General features: G+C 42.0%; 1 protein-coding gene across 3 annotated transcripts in view; it reads left to right on the plus strand.

The window, feature by feature from the left end:
* The window catches only part of MCF2L2 (MCF.2 cell line derived transforming sequence-like 2), a 130,968-nt gene that overhangs the window by 14,208 nt on the left and 91,513 nt on the right, over window positions 1-25,247 (plus strand). For 2 of the 3 annotated variants that reach the window (XM_063407961.1, XM_063407960.1), the window contains exons 2-7: window positions 2,159-2,242; window positions 11,785-11,899; window positions 16,174-16,264; window positions 17,450-17,569; window positions 21,861-21,977; window positions 25,033-25,182. In XM_063407961.1, coding sequence (XP_063264031.1) covers window positions 2,159-2,242; window positions 11,785-11,899; window positions 16,174-16,264; window positions 17,450-17,569; window positions 21,861-21,977; window positions 25,033-25,182 — 677 coding nt within the window. Of the gene's footprint in view, window positions 1-1,681; window positions 1,994-2,158; window positions 2,243-11,784; window positions 11,900-16,173; window positions 16,265-17,449; window positions 17,570-21,860; window positions 21,978-25,032; window positions 25,183-25,247 lie in introns of those variants that run through there. The other variant, XM_063407959.1, reaches the window with a different exon arrangement.

A 25,247-nucleotide genomic window follows, 5' to 3' on the forward strand; every position in this document is an offset into this window, starting at 1 on the left:
CATTTCTGGATGCTGAAATCAACAGTATTTCCTTCAATGGATGATGCCCTGAGGTTTCTTGGTTCTGAGAATCCAAGCTTTGTTTAAATTTTTAATTTGATTTTCCTTTCCTGTACTTCCATGTTGATTGTTTTTTGTTACAGTCAGCTACAGTCTCCAGTTTTTCTCTTCCGCCTTCATCTTGCTGCCAATGCTTATTTTGAAAAGGGCAAATCTGTTACTATTATGATGATTCAGAAATACTTCCAGTGTACTTTCTGAAGGATGGTAGAATCTTTGGACCAATAATCTGGGGACACCTGTTGAGAATTGTGTTCATAGATTACAGGACCTGGTTCCTTGAGTATAGTATTTATCTGACTCCAAATAGTGCCATCAACAAGCTGTTCTTCAGCAGGTGGAGGGAAATCAAGCTTATAGTATTCCCTACTTTCAAAAAATAACCTTGTATATTCCAAAAGATTTTAGTTTGCTTTCCTTTATTTCCTCTGCTCTTTCCTCCCCAGGTCCCATTCTGGATATGCATGGAAGAAATTGCAGAGTAAAAGAGGAAAACTTAATGGGTTACAATTCTTTTGTTTGCTTTGGGAATGTATAACAATCCCTGATGCCAAGCTCCTTAGTGATTCCTGGTTGCTTTTGCCACCTACAATGACAAGAATCAGAGAGCTGATAGGAAGCCTCATAAACAGGACGGAAAAGAAGGTCCTACATCAAAAACATCACTCATTTGAGTTTGCATTTTCTCCTATTAAGTTCAAAAAGGAGGATTTGCAAATTCATCCTCCTTGACTCCTCCTCTCTCCCCCCCACCCCAGTTCTTTGGAATTATTGCCTTTTTTGTGCATCAGCCAAAATCTCTGCAACTTCTTTTCACATTGTCTGTCACCTGTTGTGACACAAGCTCTTCAGCTGCTTCATCTCAAGACATTAGTGGAAAAAATTAAAAGTGCTTGAAAATGAAATAAAAATTTCCAAATGACGCTGTGTAATTTAAAACCTAGAATTTCTAGTTCTGGAAAGGATCAGAGTGGATGTCTGAAAGCAAGACAGAGAAGGTATTTTGGGCAGTAGGCTAGGATGCAGAAGAAGCTAATCTCTAACCTCTCTGACCTCCCTCTCTGTTTCTGGACTGTAGGTTTAAAAGCAGGTGCACAAAAGTATTTCAGTGCCTGTGTTGAATTCACATCAGTTAAGGTTTTGGTGCTTAAATGGGGCAGCTGCCTGTCCTGACTCAGGTCTGTGATCTATCTGGAGCAGCCTCCTTCCTTCCACCTCTTGTCCGGGCACTTAGAGGTGATCTGTGCAACATCAGGACTGGTTGTTGTTCTGCACAGTGGCTAAAGGAGTAGCTCCAATATGTGTTTTTATAACATAAACCTTGATCCTACCAGTTGATTTGGCAGATATTTTTCAGTAAATGTTGCTTCTTTAGACTGGCATGAAGAGTGGGGAAAATAACTGGGTGCACCTGTTACAGAAAGGGATCAAATTAGCTCCATGTGAGATGATAATTGCTTTTCACTGCATAGATCACACACAAAAGTTGAGGTAATTTTTTGCCCAGCTATTTGCCAAGTTACTTTTTAACTTTTTAGTGTTTACTTCAAAATAACAGGCTTTGTTTTCATGAGAAGAAAGTCTCCCAGCCCCTTATTTCCTCCTTTTACTATGTATTTACTTGTAGCGGAAAAAGCATCGGGAAAGGAAACGGTTGTGGATTGGCTGGTTACACAAAGTCCTCCAGCAGAGATGGGGGAGTTCAGGGTGGAACAGGGCCATATATGTGGAACAGACTTCAGTGTTCCAAAAACCGAAAAATTGCTGTAGTGGGAGGCCAAATGCAATGACTTAATATGGAACCTGAAGCGGTAAGGAGCAGGCTGTCAGCTTGAGCAAACCTGTGGCAAGCTCTGGCAAATCTGCTGGGGCTGGTTTATGGAAAGAGATCACAAGGCAATAGATGAAGCTAACAGGCTGAAGAGGAGACTCTGTAAGTATCATAATCTTCACCACGATAGTCATATAATAGCTCAGGCAATAGTCTGGCTAGGCTCTTTTTGAGTGTCATCTTTGTTTTCCTGGGTTGTTAAAGGAGGAAAAAAATTGTCATTTAGGCTGTATGAACTCACTGAAGATTTCTGTTTTCCTTGCGCAGATGAAATCATGCAGCAGGAGATACGGCCGCTGGTAGCAGTGGATATAATAGAGCAGCTCCACAGGCAATTTGCAATCTTGTCAGGTAAGAAGTTGCTGGTAATGACACTCTGTGATTCTCTTGGGAACATATTGGAATGTGTCGTGCTGACTGTCACCCTTCAGCTCTGTACAGCGGTTGCAATAGTATTATCATATTGCTCCTGGAAAGTGCTGCTACAATCAGATATTCAGTGTATGGAATGGATAAATGCCAAGCTGCTGTACTTGTTTTTTGAAGCCAAGCTAATTTTCCATGTTCTCCACAATGGGTTGGGAGGAACATATTTAGAGGGCAAGAAATTAAACAAAATTTTCACTTCATATCTTTGCACAATGTCCGAGCATCTTGTTTGTGGGAAAAGATTTTTGTCTATCGGGGATCTATTCATGACCTCCCCCTTCTTCCTTATTTGCCTTTGTTTTAGAAATGATTCATTGCTAAAGTGTAAGGTTCTAATCTTTAAAAGATATGATTATTACATAGTCCTTTGTTTGCCCAAAGTTTTCAATTACACAAAGTGACGCAGTTCCTTCCCCAAAGAAAGAGCTGATACTGAAATATTTGGCAAATTATTTAATGCATTATTTTGGATACTGTAGATGATAAATCTTATCTGGGTCCTAAAACAGTGACTGCATGGCCTCTGGCAACTCCTTTTGTCTCTATTTCTACCCGTTCTGCAAATAAGAAAATTCAGAATTTGGTTATCATCTTCCCATAGAAACAGTGAAATATCACTAATTTTCAGCATTGTATCTTGAAAATGCTGAGACTATAAGAAGATCCTCTTGGAAAGCCTGTCCCTCTTGGTGGAGAGGAGCACTGGGTATAACGTGCAGAGAGGGCACCAACCCAGCTCTGGAAATGGGCAGCTCAGCAGGCCCAATCCTTGCTGCATCTTTGCATTTTAAAATACATTCCTAGTTGTCAAAAGAAATCCAAATCTAGTTTACACAGAATTCTTTAAGAGGCTCTGAGTATTAAAACTTGATTTTGGAGGCTTCCAGATAGGATCTTGTGACAGTTTCCTAAGCTCAGTAACGAAAGGGTTTGCTTTAGACAGAGGGTGTTGACTGGGCAGAGGTGGAACCAACTCCCTTCTCATCTGCAGTAAAACCTCCTGGGGTTCCACCTTCCTAGAATTCCTAATGAACACCCTCTGGGCAGGACAGGGTCTGTAACTGCATTAAATTGCTCATCCTTTTCATCCTGCTGTTGTGCTCAGTGCAGGGTCAGTAGGAATTGTTGAGAATTGAGGGCCTCATATGCAATTGCCTATCCAGTAAACTGGAGGATTGCTATTTTTGAATCTCGTTGCCTTGCAACATTTGGGATCAATAGCAAAAGCTGAATACAGCATATAATGAGCAACTTATGGAAAGTGGTTTACTAAACAGGAAGAACAAAACCCATTTCCAGTTCCAGCTAGAACATTAAACATGGAATAAAAATGTCAGAGTAGACATAAAAAAAGGATTTTCATATTTCTTTATGTACTCATAATTTCAGCAGTGCTTGTATTCTCACCTGCTATTTTAGCAAATTCAACTCTTCACATTTATCTAATTCTTTTATTCTTGGAAGTGATGAGAAAGATGTTTAAATAAGGCTGTTAAAATGTGAGCTGCTTAAAGACTTGAAGAATAACTCTTCATAGAAGGCAAGGCTGAGGGGCTTTGTTAGGAATCAGCAAATAACTGATTCATCAACATAGCAGTACTAATCACAAATACCAGAGGAAAGTGAGAGGGTGTCTTTCATGCCCCTATCTACATAAATAACAAAATGCATTTTAAGAATTTTCAGGCTTATCTAAAATCTCCTCAGTCCAGCAATAGTATCCTGCTATAAAACAGGGCAGTGTAGTTCATAGTTTCTAAATTGATTTCAGTCTGAAGTTTACACCTAAATTTGGAAACCTGGGTGCCTCCATTCCAAAATCCCCATGGTAGCATGTGAAGAAGATAAGGAAGGCTTAGAAGTCCCTCTGGCCCAGTGTCCTATTCTGTTGGTGACCACTGGTGAGTGATAGGTTAAACATGGCAGGAATCTTCCTTACTCTCCCTCTATTACCTCCTGCAAAGAGAACTTTAGCTGCAAGCCAGACATTACTATACTTTTCAAAAATGCATTTCTCTAAGTAAAGTAACTTTCTTTATCCTTTAGCAAAAGATTGGGTTTTTTCATGCAATGAAAACAAAACTGGGCACTCTTCTGCCTCATTTCATTTATTAAAATAATTCACATGTAAATGACCTCATTTGATTTAGATTTTTTTTCCAGATGGCTCTGTAGCTTTTCCTCAAAGCATGCTGTTCGCTGCTTTTCATTAGGTACAAGCAACCACAAGTATTTTGGTGCTTCAGCACTTGCCTACATGGTGGTTGAAAATTTGATACTTAACCTATTTCCTGGTTTTCCATATTGAAATGTTGCAGCTCAGTAGCCACTGTCTGGAAAAAAACCCCAACCCTTCTATTCTTTGTTGCCACCAACATGGGCAGTAAAAGGCAGTTCCAGTGTTCTTGTAGAGTGCTATGGACATAAATTATGTTTCTCTGAACAACTTCCTAACAGTGGTATACACTGATTTATAGTAGATGGGGTTGTTTCTTTCAGTCTGGAGGCTACAGCCCCCAGGGCACAGCCAGTCACTCTTCCATGCCTGTGCAGAACCCAGAGTCTGGTTTGTGTTACTCCACAGCCTCTAGCATTGTCAAGCTCTCCTGTTCAGTCCTGTGGACCCCAAAGGCATTTGTCCAGTGATAATGAAAGTCAGCGGTTGACTGTTTCAAACTTTGTCATAAATTAGTGTCTTTTTGATTAATACCACCTTTTTAGTAACAGCTGGCAGCTGAGGCAGATGCAGTGAACTCAAAATGTTCCCTTGCAGTAAAGCAGAAAAGAAAGAGGAAAATGATTGAATCAAAGGCTCTTTGTTTTCTCTGGACATGACTCATTAGAAACACTTCTTTCCACTATTGCTGTGTGCAAACTTCTTAAGAGGATCTGACTGTCTTGCGGTCTCTGAGCAGATGGTAGAAATTACATCACAAGTTCAATGATTTTGGTGTTTGATTGTGTCAGGGTCTGGTTACAATGAATGTATTACCTACTAACAGCCTCCTGTTTGTCCTGGTCTTCCACCTACCAGACTAAGCAAGACCTTACTCATGCCTAGAACAGGGAAACTCTCCAAAGCTCCCCTGGTCCACTGAGGTCATGGAAAAGGCTGCAGTGTAATGTGGGAATGTCCTTAATCATGAAATTTTACTTTGGTCAATCTCTTTTCCCATGTGCTGATTTAGCCCTGCTTAGCTTGTGACATTCGGTAGGAATACTGGTCCTTGTGGTTAAATTCTAGTTTTGATACCACTACTGCCTCTTTCTTTTCCCTGAAAACCAAACTCCTAATTATGGGACAACAGCTGTGACAACACAGGAGTGCTCAGCTAAGTTTCTGTGTTTCCTGTAGCTGTTAAGGGAACTAGATCACAAAGTTGAGTAGTACTGAAAACCTGGTTATTCTGACACACCAGTTTTACTCAAGAATAAAGAACTACTAGTAAAATACTTTTTCTGTCCTGCTGACAGACTAATAAACTGCTGTACCAATCTGCTCTTGGAACTGCTACTATTCCTTCCCCCTCCACACTTTATCTGCAGCTTCACAACCTGTTCTTATCTGTAATTACTCTGTCAAAGAGCCCAATCTGCCATTTGCAGCAAAAATGGATCATGTTGCTAAATCACGACTTTATTAGACAAACTGTCATGAAGTGTATTAGCAGAGAGAATCATTTTCTTTGTGTTCTGTTCCTGTTAACAGACTTCAGTGGATGGGAGAGTATAACTGAAAATGGTAACTGACTCAGAAGCCAGTTTATTTAATTTGCAAAGCCTGGAGGGTGTTCGGCCATCTGCTTCCTGTTTAAACAGAGCCTTTTGGAAAACCTGGCCTGACCTTGCCAAAAGGGCAGTTTGGATCTTTTCTAAAAATTGAGACCCAGGAAGCATGATTTAATGAGAAATTCACCACTCACAGCCCTTCATCAAGATGGAAAACTGAAACAACAGGGCTTGTAAAAAGCAAGACCTGACCAAAGTAGTGAAACTTCAGCCAAGATATCATTAGACTTTTTGGCTGTCTGACCCAGCTGGGCTGTGATGACTCAGGGAGCTCTCTGCATGTGGGCAGGCCCAAGCAGTTAAGCCTGCAGGTGTCAGCAGCATTTGAGAGAACACTTTCCAGTACTAACTGATGAGTGAGTGTCTGTGCTGACCGAGGAGGTGAGCTCTGGAAAAACTTGAGGACTAACTTTTGGAACTTCTCCTGATTATAGCCTCTTTGTTGGGCTGGTGCTTTGCGTTTGTTTTGGTTTTATTTCCCACGGGAGTCAGCATATTTGGTGATCTCTAGTTAGAAGATCTGCTGGCTGTAGAATAGAGCTTCAGTGTAGCCCCTGATTGTCTCAACCATGGATATTTTTTGTACCTAGGCGAGAGGCATAGGTGGGCTAGAACTGAGGAGTGGGAGATTTTCTAAGTTCCTCATTGTGTTCAGGGCCTTGGCCTGCAGTTATGAGTGCTTTCTGCTTTTACATCAGTCATACCTCAGCTGTGAGAGCTCTCAGAATTCAGCACTCACACCTCATTTGTCAATCACACCCTTCACACTGCAAAGCAAAATTAAATTTTCTCAGCTGCCATAACCTTTTCTCCCCTACATATATTCCTTCCCCAAATACTTCAGCTGTTTTGTTTCCACAGCTGAATTCTGGCCTCATCTTCACTGCAGCAGCTATCCAGGCTGCATTAGCTGCTGGAAGGTCTGTCAATAGGAGCAGCTATGAATTCTGCTCTGTGTCCTGGGACTTTGGGGATTGGCACACATAAGAGTGAGTGAAGGTCCCATTACCATGAGTACCTTGTACAACCCCGATACAGGTCGTGTGCTAGCTCTTCTAAATTTCTTAACCTTTCACTTTCACTCTGACCTGCCACCCAGGTTCTTCCTTTCCCTTTGCCCTTAGGCCACAAGTGAAGAGGAAAAACTGAGCAAATTAAGGAGTGTGCCCAGGAAGAGGAAGAATGAGGTGCTGTCGTTCTACAAACCAGGCAGAAAGTCAAGTAATGTTTTCTTTGGAGGTCTTGCCTTTCACCAGGCAGTTCAGCCCTGTGCTCTCCTAAATCCTGTTGTTGTTTGTATCAGTTGTGCTCCGGCTGTTGAGCTCAGGTCTGCATAGGAGAGAAAAATCTGATTGGTTTCCTCTGCAGGCAAAATTCTGTGGCTACTCATGATGGAACAGCCTGGGGTGTGACCAAGGAGTAGTGATCCAGCCATGGGAGGCTGCCTGTGGCATGGCCTGGCTGCCCTAAGGCAGAGTCAGGAGTGAGCCTCACGTTAGTTCAGGACAGCCCCAATCTTCCTGCTGCCTGCTGAACCTCCAGCTCTGGTGGCTGCTGCTTGCAATGCCCACTGCCACCAGCAGCTGAATCCCTGGCTGGGCACCAGCATTTGGAGCTGCCAGGAGGTGCTGGGCATGGCTGTGTTGCTTGGGGAGAGCTGCAGGGTGGCATCTGAGGCTGCTTGGAAGAGCTGCAAGTCAGAGAGACAGCAGGCAGTGCATTGCATGGAGACACTGCCAGGCACGGCCATGCTCCTCATGCCTGTTTTTCAGTGTCTTTGTTTTTGCTTCTGACTGCACTAAACTCAAGGTATTGCTTGCTTCTCCCTTGGAGCTCCTTCACTAAGCTCATGCCTCAAGATCCCCTTTGCTCCTGGCAGTCCTGGGGTCCCTTGCCCAGCTGCACAGGCACTGCTGAATAGCACAGAGTGCTTCTGGCAGCTGTAGGGTGACCCCTCTCACCTCTCTGCTGTGCTCATAGCCCACTCTCTTCAGCACTTCTGTCTCTCTTGGCTCACTCTCTTCAGCACTTCATGCCCTCACTTTCTAGATAGTGGAGTGATTCCACCCTCTCTCCTTTTTTTTTTTTTTTTTTTTTTTTTTTTTTTTTTTTTTTTTTCTTTTTCTTTTTTTCTCTTGAAGACTAATTTTTTCTTCTGGTGTTCTGTGGAGCTGCTGGAGCTTGCTCTGTCCCTATCTGTCTTAATTATGATGGGCTGTAAACTCTTCTACTTGGCAATTGAGCTCTTCTCACGAGTGATGCCCAGGAGTGTAGGGATTATGCACAGTCCCAGCAAGCACAAGGATGATATATAGAGAGTTCTTGGGGCCAAATTCCATGTATTCAGTGCTCATGGCTATGGAACTCACTGAAGATTGTCTCTGTTGGCTCTTAGTTTGTGCTCCCTGCCCTTTCAAGACATTCAGCAGTATCTAGCTAAAGTATTTCAAGAACTGGAAGAAATCTTCTCTAGAAAGAAAGGTGGATGGCCGAGGAAAAAAGGGCCTGCAGCTTGTCAATTCACATTCTGCAGAAATTTGCATACTGCAGCAATTCTTGGATCAGTGTCAGGCGGAAAAATGGCATTTACATTTAGATGTATGGAACTGCTCTCTCATACAGAGGAGAGAGTTTTCCAGACACCTTTGGTATTTAAGGAGCTTCCCTTATATCCCTTATCCAAATGTATATGGATCATTTTCCTTTGTAACTCAACTACTGCTCCAAGTTCAGATATGGGCAGGAAAATCCCATTCATAACACATTTGTGGTATTGCTTGTCACTCAACCCTTCAGACATGTCTGCCCTCTTCTCATCATAATACTTAATTTCTGAATACCAAACTCCCTCAAATTTGCCCCTAATTTCCTGGTGTGGCAGGAACTGAAGGTTTCCTTGTTTCTTTCCCTGTCTGAAATACAGCTCTACTGAACCATCTGAGGGTTCTGGTGTGGTTGCAGCAGGAAGTGTTTCCTTCACATTGGAGAATGAGATAGAGATCAGCAGCTGCTAAGGGCCTGTGGCTTAGTCAGAGGCAGGAGCTGCTGACTCTTAGTTGAATGTTCAGTCTGAGGCTGCTCCTAAGTGTCCTAGATTTGTTGCCAGTGGTGAAAGGAAGAAGTCAGCGTTCAGCGTGTTTACATTCATTCTTTGGATGGCTTTTTATAGGAGAAGATCCCATGACAAAAACACACCCACATGCACAGAGTGCATCATCAGCCTGCCTTATCCAGCTCAGGGGAAGAAGAGCACATGTGCGAATGGATATGCAAGAGATGAAATAAAAGGGACACAAAGAGATCCTGGTCAGCAGGAGCATTAGAAATACCATTTCAAACTTGTAGTTTAAACAAATCTTGAGTATAACTGCAGCTAAACCATCAGGTGTTGAAGGAAGGGATCCAGGGGAATCTCTTATCTTATCCTCCAGTGGCAAATATTGCTGATGTAAACCAAAATATTCCAAGTTACTACATCTCCCTCACTCAAAGTATATTCACATATTTGAAATACATGAATGGGAAAGTTTAGTGCCCAGAAATCCCGTGAATGTTTACAAGATACCACGTATGAAATACCTTGGCATTCACTGAGCTCTGCACAGAGAGACAGCAGACAAATTTGGTATTAAATTTTCCTGGCTGTTGCTGTTTGTGTCCAGGAGATGTCACTGAGAATCTATAACAAACCAGCCTAACTGGGGACCTGCTGGTTGAGCTCCTGATCTAGAGAGCAGCAGCCTGGGGAAAGCCTGACTGAATTTGCATGACAGCATATTCTACATCACTGCTGACTGCAGACACTGCAGCTGGGGATCCAGCTGCCATGCATCAGCATTTGGCATCACCCCAAGGCCAGTGGGGAGGCCATGGCTCTGCCCAGCGTTTGAAATCCAATTCAGTGCAGTGTGAAAGATGGATTTTGTGCTTTCTGTCTTGGCTGAGAGGCTTTTGAGTCTCTGTGGGCCTGTCTTCTCCCTAGCAAGGTGAGTTTAGTGAATGATCTAACACAACTGATTCATTTCCAGATGTAATCAAAGCAATAATCAACCTTTAGGAAGGAAAAGAGGGGCATGCTGATACCATGTCACCAGATGTTAAGAAGAAAAAGGGTTTCCTTGTTCAGAAATCCTATTTTCTAGAGCTTTGAATTTTACCTTATGCAAACATTGTATTCTGCAGAATTCCAGCTCTCCATGGCCAGGCAGCACAGAAGGGATTTTAAACAATCCAGCCAAGGCTCTGAGGAGAGGGCAGAGGCAGGATCAGGACTAGCAAGGGACTGTCCACTCTACAGAGAAATAGCCAGGAATTGCTGGAGCCTGGCCTTGCAATGACCACCACCACAGGAGCAGGAGAAACTGGTTTGTGGCACCAGCTGTGGTTATCAGCAGGGAAAGGCAATGGTGGATGGGAGCAGCCTGGAAATGAGGATTATTTATGGGGATTTAGAAGGTGCTTTCTAAGAATGAGAACACTTATTTTTTTCCCTCCCCCACTCCCATGCTCCTAATGGGATAATTTATTAGATATTTTCCTGAGGAAGGTAATTTACTGCCTCACAGCTTCCCCTTTACTAAAGAGAAGCCCAGAATCTGCCTGTTCCTTGGGCAAGAGTCCTCTGTGTGTGATAAATGACTCAGAAAACTGTATCTACAGCAGAACTACACTCACTGTTGGGTTGTTAGAGAATTCCTGAGCCTGGTGCAAAAAATAGGTTCACATAAAGATTGCAGAGAAAGGAGAAAGACTCGAGGAAAAGCCTATCCTTAATACCCTGTTTAAGGAGAACTGAGCAATACGGTACCTGTAACAAAAGCTTTGTTTAATTGTGTTCCTTTATGTGCTGCTGCCTCCTCAGTCTGCTCTCAGCTTTGAGCCCAGGCTGGTGAGAAAACCCCTCGTAACTCCTGTGTGGTTGGAGCAATGCCTGGATTTATTTGTGGAACCAGGTTGGGATTGGTGCTACAAGCAAACAGGGTTGGTTCTGTGGGCTGCAGCAGCTCTTGGAGCTGAGCAACTGTATCAGGAGAGCTGTGAAGGCTGCTTGGATCCAAGGGGCTTGGCTCCATGCTTCTGTAGCTCTACCTGAATCTGAATCAGGGAATCCCTCAGAAAGGGGCTCTTCTTAACCTTATTGCTTATGAGTTCTGACATTTCCTGTCCTGTTTAATAGAGATTTGATGGAAATAAGTATGATGTGCAAAATCCCTCCATGCACTTTGAGCATTCTTAAGGAAAGACCTAAGCCTGGATTGGTCCCAGGCTTGTACTGTGGGCTATATGTGTGTATTCAAAGCTTGTATGCTCTGTTACTTCATTTCATTTGATGTCTAGAAGGCATCGGGGAGGGCTGTACCTATACATAGGGAAAATATTGTAATATTATCACAAAAAATTACTTGGAAATGGGAAACAAAGAATGAAAAAAAGCAGTTAATCAGTATTGTGTAGAAGATTAATGAAAAAGCTGAGAATCTCAAAGGCTAAAATCTCATCTGGAATAAATGGAAGTAATGAAACTACAGTGAGTTACATCAGATAAGAGCTGATGATGATTACTGGATTTGGGTGCTTTACAAGGAGAAATATGCCAGTATTTCCCACTTGAGTACTCACCAGTCTGTCCAAAGGTATAAAATCACCTTCTAAACTTTATGACTTGTCTTCTGCAGGAGGAAGAGGGAAGGATGGAGCGCCCATTATAACCTTTCCAGAATTTGCAGGATTCAGTGAGATACCTGATGATGATTTTCTGAATGTGGTCACTTATCTAACCAGCATTCCCAGGTGAGGCTAAGCACAAATTTCTGTTGATTTCCTGGAGAGTTTTGCTTTTCCAGTGGCTCGCTGATTTTAGTGGTGCTACCAGGACATACCAGTGTCTCTGCATCTCCCAGTCCCCTATCTACTGGAATTGTGTCATTTGCATGGAAAAGAAAGCTTCACACAGGGCAGGTTGAACTGAATTGGAGCAGGAATAGATCTGAAGAGGAGCAGCAAAGATGACAGATCAAAGGGAGCTAAGAGGGGTTGTTTGTGAAGTCTCAGGGGCACTGGATGTATGAAGGGAAGGGCTGCTTCAGGAGGGAGCCATACTTACATAGGTCCCATGACTGCTTATTCTCTGAGTGCATCTTTCTATGCAGCTCTCCCTTGGCTGATAAAGCAAGTGAGGTGCCCCACTGGCAGGATTCTGGCAAGCACCCTGTGCTTTCTGGTACTTCATTTCTTTGGAGATTGCTCCACAACCGGGATGTTTTCCTTGCTTTTTGCCTGCAGCTTTATAAGGATAGTGAAACAAACTGACTTCCCCTACTCTGAGGAAAAATACTAAGGCATGCCTGCTGAATTACTTTTTGTTTATCTAAGAGAGTTTAATATTTTTTCAGTCTTCTGATCCTGTCTCTAGACCATGGCTCTCTGTGCCAGTAGAAGCACAGCAACAATTTATTATTTCCTGTGGTCTTCTGTAAAAAGGTGCTTAGAGGATCATAGCAGAAAACGTGCCTCCTTCAAATTTGAGTGAGAAGTTTTACAGCTCCACCTACGTGTATTCCCCACGTTTGCCAAAGTTATTGCCAAAGAGATGCCAAAGCAAGCTGAGAGAAACCACTTACTGTGAACTTAACAGCTTCATTGTTTCACTCTGCTCTGTGGAACTTTTGTTCTGCCAGTATTTCTTTACTCCTTCAGGCCTGGGAGGGTGACCAGCTTCAGGGTATATACAACAGCAGCAGTGGCTGAGAAAACCACAAAACTAGTTTTTCAGTTCTTTGTACTTGGTATGCAGGGAGATGATTCCCAGTGATTTTGTTGGGGAACCAGCATGTTGCATTGTCAACATGACAGACAGAAATGCTTTGAGCTTCTTGAGCCTGTGCGAAGCCCAAAACCACAGATGTGTTTAAAAGAAATTGGCCAAATTCATGAAGGATTGCTCCTTCAATGGCATCCAATGGAAACAATGGCTCAAATGCAAACTCAGGCTGAAGAAATTAATTTTTTCCTTAATGCTGGCACTTGGGAGAGTATACCAAGAGAAATATTGTCCTCATTTTCCTGCTGCCTTTGTCTCAGTAGCTGCTATCAGGGTGTTGAGCTAGATGGACCTTTGCATTGATTCAGTTTTAGTTCTATGTTCTCTCTTCCCCTGAGGAATCCTAGAGCCATGTGCCAAGAATGAAGACTTGAGTTTCCAAACTTTGTAAGTCAGGAGAGCTGTGATACACCTATTTTACAGGTGATGAAATATGTGTGAGTAATATCTCATCCTGCAGACAGGCTCACCAAAACCTGTGTTGAGCTGGGGTTTGAAGGTGCATTTCTGCATACCAGCAAATTGGTTTGACTCTTAGGTTGGATCTTAGACAGCACTGTAGGGATGTAAGTTTTCCAGGGAATTTTCTAGTCTTTATTGCAGTGCTTTTAGAAAGATTGTCTGCAGATAACATCACCTAGCGTTGGTAACTTTCTAAGCCCCTCTGGAATGATTAATCTTCTATGCTCATATGACAGGATTGAAGATCAGCCCAGTGAGATTTCTGTAACGTGATTCATTTTCCCTGTGGTTCAGCACCTGCTCATGAGAGCGCTCCACCAAAGGGGTCTACATGCAAACACATCCACAGATGCTCAGTAGCATTGTGTATGCACATGTATGTCTCTGTGCATGCACTGGATAGCTCCAGAAAACCCTTTTTAACTTGCTTTATTCCATGGCCAGAATTCCTTTCTCTCTAACTTGACATGGATTAAGTACTTTCATAAATGGGTGTCCTTCTCTCCTTACCAAAGAGGTCATGAAATTCAGCATCTCAAGTCAGTGTTCAAGGGCTAACCTGAATATAGAGCTGAGGATGGAACAGTTCTGCTGATTGCAGATATTTCATTCAGGGAGAGGGAACCTTTCTGCCAGACATCTGTAGATCTAGGCAAATGTGCCAGAATTTATTTTGGAGGTAAGCCTGATATTTATCTGCTTCTCAGGATTGTCTTCAAATCCTTCTTTTCAGAGAACTGGAGAAACCCCAATGCACTTTCATAATGAGGGCAGAGATGTTATAGTACTGACACTGAGAAAACACTGATAGAATGTGTGTGTGTTTGTTTTTAAACAAATCTTTAAACAAACAATGCACACTCGAGGAGGCGTTCTCAGCTTTACATTCACTTGTGCTGATGCTGCCATCTCCGCCAGGCCTCCTCCCGTGGCTCTTTGCCTGCATCCATCCCTTGGTGCCAAATGACATTCAGACCTTGGCATGGCCTTTCAGCGTGCTGGTGAAACAGGATCACTTGCTGACACTCTCTCTATTTCCCTGGTTAAATTTAGTCCTATCTAGCTAAAAAGAAAAAAAAAAAATCCACCACCCCCCCCCAAACAACAACAAACAAACAACCTCACAAACAAGCAAAATGATAAAAACCCCTCCACATCAAAAAGCAAACATACAGGTACCATTGGTTTATCTCAGTGACAACAACTGATGCTATGCTGAACATAACCTGAACATGCAGGCCCCGGGTTCAGACTTTTGTGTTTAGTTTCTCACCCTTTCTGTAACAATCTGCAGCACACACAATAACTTTGTTGCCTTTATTTGAACATTATCAAGGAATTTTATTATGGAATATTTGTCGAGCTACTGAAGAATATGTATGTGTTTGTGTATATTTAAGACTACTGAAGAGTATGTATGCATTTGCATATTTCTAAAAGGTAATACAGATGAATTCTCTTCCCTGTGCTTGAGAGGCACTGCTGCAAACACATTTTCTGTCCTCTACATAGAGCTGCACGTTGCACTACTAAATAGGAAAGGTCATCTATTGTCATTGAATTCTGTAATCTGCAGAGGAATGCTGTAAAAATACTGAATTGGACAATGCAGTGAGTTTTCCTGTTAGCAATATGAGCTACTAGGAGCATTCACATGGCATCCCAGTTTTGCACAGTACTTTGGCTTTCAGGTTTTGATTCTGCAGAGCTGCAGCCAGAGCTCAGAGTTGTTACTGTATTGATGGTCTTCAGTAGATTATTGACATGAGTTTGGATGAAATGACCCATGGAAACAGTGTTCCTGAGTTCATCCTTGTGTGGACAGAAGAATAGCGATCAAGGAGATACTTAAAACAATTTTTTTTCTTAATGTGTGATTAGATGTTTTATTGCAGTATGTCCTCTGATGATGACATTTACACTCTTCCTGCCTGCCTCTGGTTTGTCCTGAGATGACTGAGATCCTGCTCTTGTGAAGTTTCTGGACACTCAGTGTGTACTTCTTAGCTTCTCCAATGCTGAGTGCTCTTAGAAGGCAGAGAGAAGAGCAGTCCCACTGAAACCTTGCACTCCAGAGTGGGAATTTTGAGAGGGAAACAGAGGATGGGATATTTATGAGGTCTACATAGATGGAATGGAGCACCAAATCCCTGCCTCTTTAGATCCTCCTTGAAAAGCACTGAGAAGGAACAGAAACTGTTATTCTGGCCAGTATGTTGAAAATGATAGTTTTGAATGACTTGCAACCCCAGAACAAGTTTGGCAAAATAGAACTCTTCAATTTCTGCTTTGCCTACCAGAATTCCTGGGGGTTTGTGTACACAAGTCAGGGGATACTGATGCCCTGGAGCTCAGTGCCCCTGTCAGGTGTCAGCATACTTGGAGAAAGAAGACTGTAGGAGGGGATCTCTAACAGCTTAAATCATTTTGCAGGAAAAAAAAATCTGGAGGTTTTGTCTTCAAAAGAGCCCAGTGCAATTTATGATCCTGAACTAATCATGCCACCTAGACTGGCAGCAGACTAGCACAGCAGCCGAGAGATTCAGCAGATAAAATATTCATGTTTTGTGTAAGCTGCTAGCCTTATGCTGGGAAGAGAAATTTTACTGGCTTTCCTTTTCATGTGCGTTTCTGCCAAATATTCATTCTTTCCACTGCACGTTGTGTTTTCATAATGGGCTCTGAGCGTGGTGTGACGGAGGCTGTGTTTCGCTGCAGTTCTCTGCCTTGGAACAGGAGTATCTCCCTGTAACCCAGCACACCTATTTCATCTGTTTTGCAGTCTGGAGGCTGCCAGCATCGGATTCATCATCATCATAGACAGGCGACGGGACAAATGGAGTGCAGTCAAGGCATCCCTGACACGAATAGCAGTAAGTGCTTGCTTTTGTTATTTATCTTCTAGAAATTAAAATTGTCTGCTGAGCTTTCAGCACATGATACAGCCTCCTGTGCTCATTTTAAGCTCCCATTTTCTGGCTGTGAATGCAGATTCTCCCCAGCCCTGCAGCTTGTAAGTGTTAAGTAAGAGAGGGAGGAAGCTGCAGAGACAAATTACATAGTCTTGTTTACTGCTGAATTAGGACAAATTCCATATTTTCCGGGTTGATTGCAATATAAATTCTAGTAATTTGAAGTTGGTTCCTAGAGGACTGTAAGGGGTACCCTTTCTGTGCCCTGAGGAGGGATGACGTGGCCTGCTTATGAAAGAAATAGATCCTAAGGGATTTGTGTTTGCACAGTAGTAAATGATCTCTGTCAGAAACTCTTAATAGCTTACAATATCTCATTTGCGAAAGTTAGAGCTGGGCACTGATTTTCAGTGCTAAGAAAAGCAGCTGGTTTTATACATCTCTTACAAGGAGCATTTACTGTGTGAGGACCAAGCACTTACACACAGAGGTGTAGGATGGCGGGATGACAGGTGACTTAAAGTTCTTTCAGTGTATTTAGACAGAAATGTTTTCCATTCTCAGGCTTTTTTGCTGCTCTCTTCAAGAAATTGTTCTTTTTTTATGCTTGCTGAGCTCAGAGGAGTGTGAGAGATGTAGGCTGGGTGTTGCAGGCAGGGCCATGCCTTATGAACATGTTGAGTCCCCGCCTGTGTGTAAAAATATGTGAGGTTAAAAAGATTCAAAACCCTTTGCAAAGTGAATAGGTAGGTCATCCTGGGGAATCCATCTGTGCTACCAGCTTCCCTCACCAGTCCAACGTGGGCAGCCAGCTTTGCCCTCTAGTGGCTGCAGCCTAAAAAATGGGAAAACCTCTGGTGTGGTGGTGCAAATGGGGCTTGGTGAGGTTCGGACCTGGGGGAGAAAGGCACTTGTCAGGAACTTTGGAATTCTGTGATGAATCTGTATCATGAAACAACATGTGGCTGGGCAGTAAAAGCCATGGATTTGGAAATAGTGATAACGAGCACCAGCTGAAGCAATGAGCAGCTGGACTAAGCAAGACCCTGTAAGTCCTACCTGCTTTGCCCTGGTGAGGAAACACTTGACTGAAAATTCCCTTGTGAGGTAGAAATGTGCCTTCTAAGAATTCTGTATTTCTTGCAGGGAGCATTTCCAGGAAACCTGCAGCTGGTGTTTGTCCTGAGACCCTCCCGCTTTATCCAAAGGGCAATCGCTGACATTGGCATTAAACTCTATCGAGATGACTTTAAAATGAAGGTACCGGTAAGCATGCAGTTTTTTGTCCATGCATTTTCTTTATCTCCATTTCTGCACTTCTGGGCTGTCAGCAATTTCTCATAACCCAGGATTGCAACCTGGGGCCTTTCATCCGGGTCTGTGTGGTGATGCAGAGAGTTAATTAGCAATGGATGGTTCAAAGTATTTAATGGATGTGTTCCCATGTCCAGTTTAGCTATAAAATGTGACTCAGTTTTTAACTACTGGCATTTTAACTCAGTGGAGATGTTCCCTTCATGTAGGCAGAGATAGATCCCACTCCAGGGACAAACGTAAGGATTCAGAACTACGGAGCAGCAAAAGCCTAGGGCTGAATTCTGCAGTTTGATGGGTTATCCATGGGAGTGCTGACTGTCCCTGTAACATTGGTTATTCTGAATGACTTTTATGACTCTCATGCCATCAAGATTCAGAGTTTGTGTATTACTTATTTTTATATGCACTTGACATGATGTGTTGTAGGTTGATGAGGCTGTGATATGAAGAAGGTTATCAATCCTGAAAAAGTTTGAGATTATTCTATGAGAGATCTTTTAGGAGTTGTTTTTAGCTGCATGTTTGCCTGTGGTGTCAATTTTTTTTTTATTTATAAACTTGTATTATGATAATTGATAATATTTCATCCTGGATCAGACTCATACTGTGCTCCACAGTGACGTTACTGGAGGGATTTCAGATGACTGTTTTGGATTTTGCTTTTGGGTTTATGTTGTTTTGCAAAATACTTATGGTTCTCCACCAAATTCTATCTCTGTCATCATTCAGGTTTGAAGTTCAGGTGTTTAAAGCACTTTCTGCTTCTCCTGAAGTGAGAGACAGCAGCTATTTATTACAGAGCATACAGAACAGGAATCATGAACATACATTTGGTTACTGTGGGCAAATGATAACATTTACTGTTGTTGGATAAGGGTGGCTTTTTGGTAAAGTGCAAAATTGATGAAAAAAAATTGTTTAAATACAAACCAAAATATTTTACAGTACTTTAAAAAATGGATGCATCTAAATTTAATATGCCAGGATTGTTACTATAGCAACAATTGTACCAGTGACTGCACCCTGGAAAGGAAAAACTTCATCAAGAACTGGCATTTTCCACCAGATCAGCATTTCTTATACTTTTAGCAGTTTATTTGATGTCAGAGTTGCATTTCAAAACTTGGAAGGGATCAAAGTTAGAAGGGAGGTTAATTCCAGTCAGGGGTCAAGTATTAAGTATGAAATGGTAACTTACTTTTCTTACGGGCAGGAAAATCAAGATACCAATTTAGTTTGGGATCATCTTGGATATTTTGAGCCATCCTGAGTATGTACACAGAGCTTAGAGAGCAATCTTAGAAAAACCAAGAGCATGACACTTGCTGGATCTGCCTGCCTCCTGCCAGGATATCTGTAGACAGCCTGCCAGATTTATGTACAGGCTGCCCACACATGTCTGATGCTATTCTAAGTTGCTTAGGGTTGTACTAAGGTGTTCTAAGTTCCTGGGTCCTGTCATGCTCTCTGGAGGGGCTTTTCTCCTGTGTTGCAGCCCATCCTAGAAATACCATCTGGGCATGTCCTTGTATACCCCAAATTCAGAGTGGGGAAGTTGCTGAGAATGATGTCTTGTTCTCCTTGAAAACAGCATCCTAAATGCCAAGCAGGAGAACAGGACAGAGAGTTCTTGTTCCACTGCAGATGTCCTTACTCAAGGAATTAGGGATCAGTTCCTATCTTCAATATCATGATGATCTTTTAAATTGTTTGCAGGTTTTTTGTTCATGTTGTGTGTTTGGCCCTATAACATTCATATCATAACTGGGCTGTGGATGGGTGGGTGGCATTTCCTATCACAACTGTGAGTCAGGACCAAGATGTGAGCGTTCAAAAGGACCTCCAAGAGTATTGTGTGCATTTGTTAAGGAAACATTTGTTCAATAGTTTATTTGAGCTATCAGACTGCAAATATATTCAGTAAAATCAACACTGGAATGAGTAGAAACCAGAAGATCAAGCAGGAACTGGAAATAAAGGCTGAAATAACCAACCAGACACAAAAAGGAAATGCAGGATTTATATCACATTGACATGCAAATGTGGGTAATAAAACTTCATCATGTAAATTTCTATTGGGATAGTGATTTGATTAGATACCACTAACCAGGACCAAGATATAGAAATATAGGAGACACAGCAGGGTTCATCTGGGATTAAAATCTGTGAATTCAAAAGGAACACCTGGACATGTACCCAAGGAACCTCCCATCACAGGAAGTGAATTAAAGCACCTTCAGAACATACATAAGAGGATGAACAATCTGTCCATAGCAAACACTTCCTTGAACTTTGTAGGCTGTGACTTCTTTTTGACAGCCTAACCCATCCAGAAGCAGCTCCGTGTTCCACACTGATGCTTCTCCTCTAAACTGCTGCTCCCTTGCACTCTCCCCCTGACTGACTGGGGCTGTCTTCTGTCTGGCAAACAGCATGGGAGATGCTAATGCTCTCTTAGATTGGTTTTTTAGGTGAATGCTGGGTTGCTCATAGGCTTTCTCCTGCAGGAATGCTTCCATGGTGAAGCCCCATGCCCTGTTGGGTAGCACCATAGCTGGCAATATTAATAGGTCTGTTCTGTGGTTCATGCTGAGCATACCAGGTTAAAGCAAACAATATTCTTCCTAAAAGAAAACTGCATGACAGTGTTCCTCTGTGGTTTCAGTGAGGTTTGAAGTATCAGAAGATTTCCAACTTGTCAGCAACATCTCTGATGAGGAAGAGCTACAAAGCATTTGAGACTTAACTTTTTCAAATGTGATTTCCAATTCAGAATTAGTGCTTAGACTTTATCTTCCAGTGTGAGACCTTTTCAAGGTGATGCAGCTTTTTGAGCTTTCTGGCTTTGATCATAACAGAACAGTGTTTCATAACACATTCAAGGAACAGTTTTTCCTTTAACTTTGGCTGAGACACTCACCTTTCTTTGCCACAGTCTCTTCACCAACAAGATCTCCTTGTTTCTGTGTTTAAAGACAGAGGTCAAGGAGAAGATGAACTGCTGGAAGTAAAAAAAGAATAGAGTGAGGGCCTATGTGAGAATTTTCAGCCTGTATGGGCCCCTGGGGCATCCTCCACTTCTTATATCCAAGTTAGGTTAAAGTCTGGATGGAAGGACAACTACATGTGGTTTCAAAAACTAGTTTAATGATGGGTTAGGAGGGTAATGGTAATGGGTCATACTCTGCCTAAAAGCAGGCAACAAAGATCAGCTAAAAACTTGTTCAGGTTTGTTCTTGAGGCTTTTCTTAGAGAAGTCCTAGCCTAGAATATGCATCCTCTTGTCTTCATAAATCTGCACTCATCTCATTGTCCACAGTGTTTGCCAGAGTACTTACCATGCTTCATTGGGGCCTGCTGACATGCAGAGCCACTTAAGCTTTCTTTAAATAGGGACAAGTAACACATTTGACATATTTCTGACATTTATTTATTTAACATTCTTAGCCATTTGTGCTCAACTTCTTATTCTTCCATTGCTGAAATCATGGCATATCTTTAAGCTGTTGGAACAACAATAAACATGTGCTATGTGTGTAACCACTTGTGTTGACAAATTTACAGTGGTAGCCAAAAGGTAATGCTGCTGATCTGAGGCTGAACTCAAATCTTGTTTGGCTTTCTTCAAGCAAGTCTAGTGGTAAGGAGATTCGAAAATAAAAAAAAGGATTTAGATTTATCTCTCCTTTCCCTTCCATTATTATTTTAAAAGAAAAATGCCAGTGAATTCAGTGAACATACAGTGCCAAAAAAATCAGAAAACTGAAAGAAAAATCTTACTCTCAATGATTTCATTTCAGCACTTCCTTGGATTAAGTGGTTAGTGTTGAGGAAGCTGTTTAACATGCCTGTGCCTCCATTTCGCTGTAAATAAAAGTTATCTAGAGAATAAATTATTTTACAGAAGTTTGTGTGAACATTATCAATACCATGCTTTTGCTATTGATGCACATGCAAAATGAGGCAGCCCAGCAAGGAGGAAGATGATGTCAGACCAAGGTTTGTTTGACAAAGGACAGTTCAGCAGTGAAGGTTAGTTCAACATTGTCCATGTACACATTGAGAAGGCAAAATATAGGGAAAATAAACTGTGGCCATGACTGAGAAAATGGAAAATGAGAACTGATGGCCTCTGGTGGAACTGCAGTGGTTGTATATGTTAAGGCAAACCCAGATCCTAGGAATAATGATTGAAAGGCTCGTTATTCCTCTCAGCCCGGTGTGTTTGGATTCATTTCAGATCATCATGTTAAATTCTGTCTCTGATCTGCATGGCTACATTGACAAGAGCCAGCTGACCCGGGAGCTGGGAGGAACCCTGGAGTACGGGCACAGCCAGTGGATCCACCACCGAACCGTGAGTGCTGCTGTTCTTACACCTCTGGTCAGGGCTGTCCGGGTGACAAATGCAAAGCAACCATCCAGCAGTAACTTTGCAGTTCCATTACAGCCTATGGAGTCTGCTAGGGACTCAGGGAAAGAGGAAATCCATGACTCAAACGAAGGCAAATTCCCCAGAAGTTTGTCATAGAAGCTGTAATTGTATCTGACTGTGTACCTGGCCCAGGGCCTAACAGTGTCATGGTATTCTTACTCAGCAAGGCCTGTGGGCATATTCTCTTGCCTTTTAAATAATTGATAGGATTCAGAGGCCCTCAGCTGAAGTTGAAAATAGGCTGTAGCATTTTGCTGACTTTACAAGGTCAAAAGTCTCACTTTAATGATTAATTATGTCCATGCTTTTAAAAGAATAAAAACACTCAGGGTACAATATTTTATTTTTCATTTCTGTACTATACAAGCATGCACTCCAGCTGGGTCTTCTTTTGGGTAACTGAAGAACAGTTGTTACTAGGAAGGCAGAAAAACTTTAATTCTGTTGAGGAAACTTGTACAGGTTTGACTGTTTGTTCCCTTTTTGGGCTGGTTAATGCATTTCAGTGTCTGTTTTAAAACAATGTAAACAATTCATTGTGGTGTCCGGTTTAGATGATGGTTCACAAAAAACAGACTCCAAACTCTGGCATATTAGCAGACAAAATATTGTCTCATTCCTTCTAAGCAAAAATGGGCTTAGCTGGGTCATGATCCTGGAAAAGTAATTCATTTCACAGAGAGTTTATACAATGTTTGCATCTCTCTTTGTGGGTCTACTTGAAAGATCATAAGAGCTTTTCTGAGGTAATTTAAGTCAAATTCCTTTTGTCACTTTCTTGCTATACATTTTTTGTGCTTTGCTGTCCTTATAAAATTAAATTTTAGCCTCCTTGAGAACCACCAGATATTTCAGGTTTCTAAATATGCAAACATAGAATCTGAATTTCATCTAACATTGATTATCTACATTTATAACTCATATATAATGAGGCTAGGGTTGAGATGAGTGAACAGGCTTATGTCAAAGTATCAAAAATATGAAACTGTCCTTGAAGGAAGGGGGAGTGTGAAGAAATGAATAATCTATAAGAGCTTTCAAACAGCAAAAAGTTTGAAAATATGAAGGGGGATAAAAAGAGGTACAAGAAAGGTTGTATTATTTATTAATGATGGAGGTTTACACAAAGCAATAGTACATAGTTTGGTAAAATATGCAAACAAAAATGAGCCAAGAATTTAGGGGAGTAGGGCTATGTAATCCCCAGATTAAAAAAACAAAACTATGTTTTGGTTAAGTTTGTTGGAAATTTTTTACCAAGCACAGAGACTTGAAAAAAACCCAACACATATACGTAATTTAGGTACATGAAACAATGTATTGTCTGTATACACAGGAGAGAGTGGGGGAAGCATGCTGTTGAGTGAAACACTGACAAGTTCATGGTGCAGTCAGCCAGGAATATCTGCTGGATAAGAGGTTGTCATCAGGGAAGTGTCAGATTCCATGGCACCTTGAAACAATCTAACTTCCAGTCTTGCTGAGCTATGGTCTTCATGTCCTTTACTTCTTCTCTCAGTGTTCTCATATCTTGTCCTGCCAGTGCTTTTCTTCTGAAAAAGCTTTAAACTCTGGCTAAATGGCAGTGACACAGCAACCTCCTTGCATCATTCACTGTTTCTGCTCTCCTCTCTTGGCTGCCAGGAGCCTATGGACTTTCCTGCCCACAGAGTGCATTTTTGGCTTTCAGTAAATGGCCTTTGGTCATGGATGGCCATGTCTGTGTTGCAGTTGGAAGTGTGACATTTCAGCCAACTCTAATCCAGTAGTTTCAGTGCTGAGAACAGCAGGATACAGTGCTGGGCACTGAGATAGAGCATATGTGGGCCTGTACAGCTTGTGTTGAAGGCAGACAGGAATTTATGGGGGAAAAGGGAAGAAGGCTGGGAACTCTGCTAGCATTGCTTCATGGAGGGCATGTTTGAGGTCACAAATGTGGGCTAGTTTCTCTCTTTTGAATGATGATCTACCTCCGGTTTATTTCTCACTGAGCACACAGCATAATTTCATCTGTCAGGGTTACAAACAGTGAATTCCCATCATTGCTGGAGAAAGGAATGCAGTGTGCAACAACTACGTAGTGTTTGATTGAGTGTAAGAGCATCCCCAGTGCTTGCTGACTGACTCAAACCTGGGGGGGGTTAGATCAAAAGTACAAAGAATGTAGAGCTATACAGAACAGCACAGTCACCCCCAAATTCGGGCATGATTATGAAAAAACATCCCATGATGGCTTTTGCTTCTAGATATAAAGGTTTCAATCACATGTCACAGGTCTGAACATTATATTCTGCTCTGAGAAGGTGGCATTGTTTGTTTAAGCCTTCCTCACTTCCCCTTTCTTCATTAAAACAACAGATTTCTGAAAAATTTTGTGTTGGTGTGCCCAAGTGATAAAGAAATAGCAATGTTCCAATGAATTTATGCATTTTAACTGTATTTATAGTTACTTGTTCTTGTATTTGTGTACTAGCATGGACAGATGGGAGGAAATTACTAGAATGCATCTTGTACAGATAAGCAAGATGGAGATGCACATATTCAGAAGTCAGGGGAAGACAGATTACTGCTGAGTGAACTATGGCTGTATAAAGACTTGGCCCTATGTATTTTAGTAGTGTTCTCAACTTAAATAAAGCATTAATTAAAATTTTAAATGCAGCAGAATTTCCCAGCCAGCATGGGCAGAGGATCTGAAGTTCCAGGCCTGGCTTTGAAGCCGATGTCCTCTGTGGTTTCATTATGTCTGCTGAGCTCTGGGAGTTCCCCGCTGGCTCACGGAGGTGACAATATGTGTGGACCTGTGAAAAGGTCATTTGTGACACATAGTTTAATTTGTAACTTTTAGAACATCTACCCCCAAAAAAAGGCAACATGACCAGATTTACAAGCAGCACAGTGTGCCTGAAATACAAAGTGCTGTTAAAGGGCTAAGGGTAAATAAACAATCTGTGACTTTATGCTTTTGTTTTTCTAGGCTATTGAAAACTTTGCAATGACAGTAAAAACAACAGCACAGATGCTACAGACCTTTGGAACAGACTTAGCAGAGACTGAACTTCCCAACGATGTGCAGTGCACAGAGGAGCTTCTCTCCTCACACACCGACCACCACAGCAAGCTGAAGGTGATTGTTACCCCCTGATGGCTCCAGCAGTGTAATAGATGAGTTCTGGTCGGGCAAAATTTTCT

The sequence above is a fragment of the Prinia subflava genome, chromosome 11, assembly GCF_021018805.1.
Source record: "Prinia subflava isolate CZ2003 ecotype Zambia chromosome 11, Cam_Psub_1.2, whole genome shotgun sequence".
Classification (NCBI taxonomy): Eukaryota; Metazoa; Chordata; class Aves; order Passeriformes; family Cisticolidae; genus Prinia; species Prinia subflava.